Here is a 7,146-nt window from a genome sequence, read left to right as displayed (position 1 = left end):
TCATCTAAAACTATAACTAAAGCACCTAATTGTTATTTTTAATAGAGCCATGAAGGTCTTATAATATTTGTATTAACCTAAGTTCTGTCTATGCTTTTAAACTCTTGGACCGACCATAAGAACAAGAGGGTTTTATCCTTAATTCACTTGACGGTGTGCCATTTTTTTTTTTTTTGGAAGTCCTATATGATCTTCAAACCTAATCACGCAATTCTCTTTCCTATCTTTCGTTTTCCATGCCACTTGTGATTCTGTTGTTCGCAAGCTCTCGCTCGCGCTCTCTCTCTCTCTCTCTCTTCTTTTAGGTTCCCAACATCCCGTTTAACAAACTCACCTGAGAAAACTATCCAAGAAAACAAGCGGACACTTTCACGTTGTATACGTGTACACAGAAAATATTTCTCACAAAAACACAAATAATTTTGATCAGCTTTCTAAGGAAAACAGAAGATGGATTTCTCTCTTAAGAAATCATTCAAAGGCAATAGTTCTTTTAAACACATTAGGAGATTCTCTGGTGGCGGAGGGGGGGACAATAATTATAGCATCAGCCCTGAAGAGCTGCCCATTCTCCACCACCATCAATCAGATATTCCATATGACAATCAACAACGAACGTCAATGGGTTCAAATTACCATAATGAGGTCATTGTCAAGGTTGACAATGGAAATTCCTTCTCAGAAGACAGTTCTACTGATGTTGTTAAGGTTGACAGAGCACCAAGTTTTGGTTTTTCGCAAAATGGACAACAGGACGTGATGCAAGACCCGCCTTCGAGGCTGATCGGTCAGTTCTTGGAAAATCAGAAAACCTTTGGTGGCGGCGAGATTACATTGGACATGGACATGGAAATGGATGAACTAAAAGGTGACCGAGGATCATCACGTGGAAGACACCTGCCTTCCTTCCCAGAATCACCACCGACTAAGCCATCCTCTAGAGAAATTCGTGTGTCCTTCGAACCGTCTCTCTCCGGAGGCAGCCTTAATGGTGCACTCGAATCTGTCAGAAGGCGATGCAAGGAGGACGGTCCAGTCAATTCTCATCAACGAAAACAAGAACTGGAACGCGAAGAAGTTTTGAAGTGCTCGTCGAATGCATCCTTTCGGAGACATGCCAATCCACTGTCAAGATTGAAAACAAAATCAAGACTTATAGATGACCCTTCGCCACAGGAATTGGAGAGAATGTCAGGGAGGATACCAAAGTCTGGGCCAATGAGATCCGGGATGTTAAGTAGGGTGTTGTATGATGAGGATGATGAGGATCCATTAGAGGATGTGGACTTACCGGAAGAGTACAAGAAGGAAAAGTTAAGTACATTGACTGTCCTCCAATGGTTGAGTTTGATTGTGATTTTAGCTGCCCTGGTGTGTAGTCTTTCTATTCGTGATTTAAAGAAAGTGAAGATTTTGAACCTTGAGTTATGGAAATGGGAAGTTTTGTTGCTGGTTTTGATATGTGGAAGGTTGGTTTCGGGATGGGGGATTCATTTGATAGTGTTTTTCATTGAAAGAAATTTTTTGTTGCGGAAGAGGGTTTTGTATTTTGTGTATGGATTGAGAAAGGGAGTGCAGAATTGTTGGTGGTTAGGGCTTGTTTTGTTGGCATGGCACTTCTTATTTGATAAGAAGGTTCAAAGGGATACCAAAAGTGACTTTCTCGAATATTTTACTAAAATCTTGGTTTGTTTTTTGGTGGGGAATTTCATATGGTTGATTAAGACTTTGATGGTTAAGGTGCTTGCTTCTTCTTTCCATGTTAGCACTTATTTTGACAGAATTCAGGAGTCACTCTTCAATCAGTTTGTGATAGAAGCATTATCAGGTCCACCATTGATTGAAATACAAAAAGCTGAAGATGATGTAGAGAGGATTGCTGCTGAGGTCCGCAAGCTGCAGAATGCTGGGGTTACAATGCCTGCAGAACTCAAGGAATCTGTCTTCCCACCAGCTAAGAGTGGGAGGTTGAATCCCAATAGAGTAATACAGAAAACTTTCACAGCAAAAAGCTTTAAATTTTCCGGAAAACTTTCACAAAAGGGGGAGAAAGAAGCGGATGATGGGATCACAATTGACCACTTACATAAACTTAATACCAAGAATATTTCAGCTTGGAATATGAAGAGGTTGATGAAAATTGTGCGGCATGGCTCACTGTCCACTTTGGATGAGCAGATACTAGGTGCTGCTACTGAGGACGAATCCACGACACATATCAGAAGCGAAAACGAGGCGAAAGTTGCAGCAAGAAAAATTTTTAATAATGTGGCTCGCCATGGATCAAAGTGAGCAGCTCATCACCTCATATTGATAATCGAATCTCATCGTTTAAATGATTTGACATTATCATACAATTTCGATTATTTTTTTGGGCGATTTCCATATTTTTTGTTTCATTCTTAAGCACAATGACAGTTTTAATAGGACGAAATTCTTATTTGCTTGACTGACGTGCTATATTTTCAATCTTCTCAAAGATTATAGATTATTTTGTTTGGCAGGTTCATCTACTTGCAGGATTTGATGCGCTTTTTGGAAGAAGATCAAGCTTTGAAGACAATGAGTTTCTTTGAAGAAGCATCTGAAACCAGCAGAATCGGTAAATCATCCCTGAAGAACTGGGTGGTGAGGTCTCGGTTGGAATCCTTCTACTCATCCCTAAGGTTGTACTAAAGTTATAAGATCTACAATGTAATCCCCATTTTCGCAGGTCAATGCCTTTAGGGAAAGAAGGGCACTCGCTCTAACGTTGAATGATACAAAGACTGCTGTGAACAAGCTCCATCAGATGATAAACGCAATAGTTGGCATTGTTATAGTTGTAATCTCCCTAGTCATACTTGGAATTGCCAAGAGCAAGTTCTTTGTGCTTCTAGGATCACAGGTTCTTGTTGTGTCCTTTGTTTTTGGAAATACTGCCAAGACATTGTTCGAGTCAATTATCTTCTTGTTCGTTATCCATCCATTTGACGTCGGAGATAGGTGTGAGATAGATGGAGTCCAGGTACACATCGAGTTCAGGCTCCATTTCTTTGTCTGTGTAGATCTGCACAATTTCTTTTATTTTATGATACTGTGTTACAATATAGCTTAATGTTCATTGTGTTTCAGCTGATAGTGGAGGAGATGAACATTCTAACAACTTTCTTCCTAAGAGCTGACAATCAGAAAGTCTTGTATCCTAATAGTGTTCTTGCAACCAAACCAATCGGCAATTACTATCGCAGTCCTGACATGGGCGATTCAGTTGAATTCCACATCCACATATGCACTCCAGCCGAAAAAGTTGCTCTTATGAAGCAGAGAATAACAGGGTTAAGTTTCAATAAGTAAAATCATTCCATTTGTTACCATCAAGTTGAAGCAGAGAATAACAGGGTTAAGTTTCATTCCATTTGTTACCATCAAGAAAACCATCCTTTTTCTAACAATCTCTTCCTCTCTTGAATGCTAATGCAGTTACATTGAGGGCAAGAAAGAGCACTGGTATCCTGATCCTTCATTTGTATTCAAGGAAGTAGTAGATTTGAACAAGATGATGGTAGCAGTTTGGATTAGGCATAGAATGAACCATCAAGACATGGCAGAGAAAACCAAAAGAAGAGCTCTTCTGCTAGAAGAGATGGTGAAAATATTCAGTGAGCTTGACATTCAATACCGTTTATTTCCTATTGATATCAACATCCGTGCCATGCCTCCTCTTGACAAAAAGTATCTCCTGCCTTAGAGACTTGCATTTCTAATTGCAGCAATATCCCATCGCTAAAATATATTTTTTTCTCTCGTTTTTCTAGTAACATTGTCAAGTTGGTGAGTTGAAGCATTTTGAAAGGGTTAGGTGCTTCCTTAATTAATGTTCTTTTCAATAATGACACAGTGCAAGGATCTTTGATTCTGCAAGATGGTATAGGGCTTCATCCTTAGAATCAAAGTTGATGGTTGGTTGATAACTTGTGGTATGTCACTATACTGTCTTTTGTTCTTTTGTTAGACCCACAAACTGCTTTCATAGGAAGGTTATGCCCTTCTTGCTAGAGGCAGAATGCCAGCAGACATATTTCAGTTTCATTTACTCTGTAGATGTAGCGGTCCCTCACCTTTCCAATCCCAACCACAGATTCAGGCCATGTTAAATTTGAAGGTGTTTGGCTGTGTGATAATATTTATAATTTAAATTATTTTTTATTTTTTAAAAATTATTTTTAATATCAGTATATTAAAATAATTTAAAAACATGAAAATATTAAATAAATAAAATTATTTAAAAAAATATGATTTCAATTGTGTTTTTAATTATTATTTTAATATGAATTCAAAGTTCTAAATAAAAAATAAAAACTGTATACTCCTTCGATCATGATGGTTAAACATGGATCAATCTATATGGGTTTATTTGGAAAATATGAAATCCAAAGCTTAACTCATCATAAATTTTTAATTAAATTAAATATAATATTAATCAGTAAATCTTGGTTGACCCAACAAAATTTTAGTGACTAAGTTCACCAAATCAAATAAGTTTAAGTTTAGATAAACATCTAAACAATATATCAAAACAACTAATCCTACAAAGTAAAAATAAACAAAACACAATGATACAAATTTGATCAAATATTGCACACACAATTATACTTACCAAAATCATTATAAAAAATAAGAAAAATTAAAGAACTCTCTTTCTCCCACCAAAAAAATAATGCCAACTTCATTGAATTTTTCTTCTAAGTAAAACAATCACATGAATTTACAATTTTTTTTTCATATTATGGACAAATTAGAAGTAATCATTTTCATATTAGTTTGATTTTTACCTATAAAAATAATGAAATTAATTTTTTTTTAAAAAAATTCAACCTAAATCAGTTCCAATCAACCTATTTCAATTTATTTTAGTTTGGTTATTTTATGTTAAAAAAAATCTATATTATGTTTTGGGCTTTTATTGGACTTTATAATAGACTTTAGATAGACTTGTAATTCATGTTAATATTGTCTAATTTTATTACAAGATTCTAGAATATATTTATTTTTTTCCACTAAATATTCATTTATATTAAATTAAATGTAAATATTATGTTCAATATGTTGTAAGCCTTCCTAATACTAAATATTCATTTATATTAAATTAAATGTTCAATATGTTGCAAGCCTTCCTAATATTTTTTTTTTTTGATTTGTTTGAGTGAGCAAGACTCCTTACATAAGCAGAGTTTAAATAATACACACTAAGTTAAAATTCAAATTAAAAAACATTGCCTTCAATCAAAAGAAACAACAAATAACCTTGTTATAAAACATTTCATGACAAATAAAAATAAATTTTCATCATACACATCATCCTAGTCAAAAAGCACATCAAGAATATTGCACTTTAATTTCTTAATAATACTAGCACCAAAACCTGGAATTTAAAATATAGAATTATAACATGATAAATTAAATTAGAAGATATAAAAATAAAAAGTAGTATTTTTACATAGGTTTTAATAAATGCCCCAATTTTTGAACTAATTATCATCTGTTGCTAGATATAACTTTCCACCAAATTTTATAGAATAAAAAATTGAACATGTTATATTGAAAATGCGTTAATTAATGAATCATAAAATAAAAGGTACAAGTTTATAAGAAAAATTACCTAACTCAATGTTTTTATAGGTTTCAAAATCATTTATCAAGGTTTTAATATTAGTTGGAAGTGGTTCGTGATACAACTAGTTTTGACAACAAATAAATGCTTGAAATGTTGCTAGAGATAAAAAACTTTGAAATTGATCGAGTATACGACTGTCTATGTTAAAGGTTGATATAGAAGCCATTGTGGATATAAAAATAGCTAGAACATGTTATGCAACCTTCAAAAGTGTTTTTATATTTCAAAGCATTACTCTTCCACCAACCTAAAATATCTAGCTTATCATTATCAAGATCAACCAAAACCTGGAATTTAAAATATAGAATTATAACATGATAAATTAAATTAGAAGATATAAAAATAAAAAGTAGTATTTTTACATAGGTTTTAATAAATGCCCCAATTTTTGAACTAATTATCATCTGTTGCTAGATATAACTTTCCACCAAATTTTATAGAATAAAAAATTGAACATGTTATATTGAAAATGCGTTAATTAATGAATCATAAAATAAAAGGTACAAGTTTATAAGAAAAATTACCTAACTCAATGTTTTTATAGGTTTCAAAATCATTTATCAAGGTTTTAATATTAGTTGGAAGTGGTTCGTGATACAACTAGTTTTGACAACAAATAAATGCTTGAAATGTTGCTAGAGATAAAAAACTTTGAAATTGATCGAGTATACGACTGTCTATGTTAAAGGTTGATATAGAAGCCATTGTGGATATAAAAATAGCTAGAACATGTTATGCAACCTTCAAAAGTGTTTTTATATTTCAAAGCATTACTCTTCCACCAACCTAAAATATCTAGCTTATCATTATCAAGATCATTACAACCATCAATCAAATACCTCTCAACCTCGTTCCTACTTTTCATACTATTGACATGATCAAAAAATTAAAGTCTTCTCCCAAGTGCAAGAATATCGAAATAATAGATAACCTGACAAGACTTGTAGTAGTAACAATAATACAACAATAACAATAACAATAACAATAGTAACAATAATAATAGTAGTAGTAGTAGTAGTAGTAGTAGTAGTAATAATAATAATAATAATAATAAAGTTGATGAGAACTTTGAGATGAAAAATTAATGTAAGAATTAAACAATGATAACAATAAATGTCAAGGCTAGAGGATTCACTAATGGTATGTCAAACAAGTATATTATTCAATTGGAAACCACATACAAAAAAGGTTCCAATCAGATTATAAATTGTTAACATGATTACATTAGTTATTTTATTTGAATAATACTAATACTTGTAAATATTGTCAGACATTCATGATTATAACTTATGTTAACAACAAATCAAGTTCTTTTCATAACTTAGGTGTTGGTTATACCATACAATATGAGCTATGAAAGTGCCAAGTATTTGTTGTACTATGTGTTATACAACATAAATTTAGATTAAATTATCTAACAAACAAAATATTAAAGAGTAAACAAGATAACAAATATAAAACATGTTAGTATCAAACATTAAAATCCATAT

The 7,146-nt window shown here is 32.7% G+C and overlaps 1 protein-coding gene across 1 annotated transcript; it reads left to right on the top strand.

Moving 5' to 3' along the window:
* The first annotated feature begins 450 nt into the window (after positions 1-450).
* Positions 451-3,730, top strand: LOC105141234 (mechanosensitive ion channel protein 6-like). Its single transcript, XM_011048402.1, has 5 exons — positions 451-2,288; positions 2,505-2,628; positions 2,714-3,007; positions 3,115-3,317; positions 3,463-3,730. The coding sequence occupies exons 1-5, from the start codon at positions 451-453 to the stop codon at positions 3,728-3,730; spliced, it is 2,727 nt and encodes a 908-aa protein (XP_011046704.1).
* The last annotated feature ends 3,416 nt before the right edge of the window (positions 3,731-7,146 follow it).

The sequence above is a fragment of the Populus euphratica genome, unplaced genomic scaffold, assembly GCF_000495115.2.
Source record: "Populus euphratica unplaced genomic scaffold, PopEup_1.0 scaffold115.1, whole genome shotgun sequence".
NCBI lineage: Eukaryota > Viridiplantae > Streptophyta > Magnoliopsida > Malpighiales > Salicaceae > Populus > Populus euphratica.
This window is presented reverse-complemented; position numbering and strand designations above follow the sequence as displayed.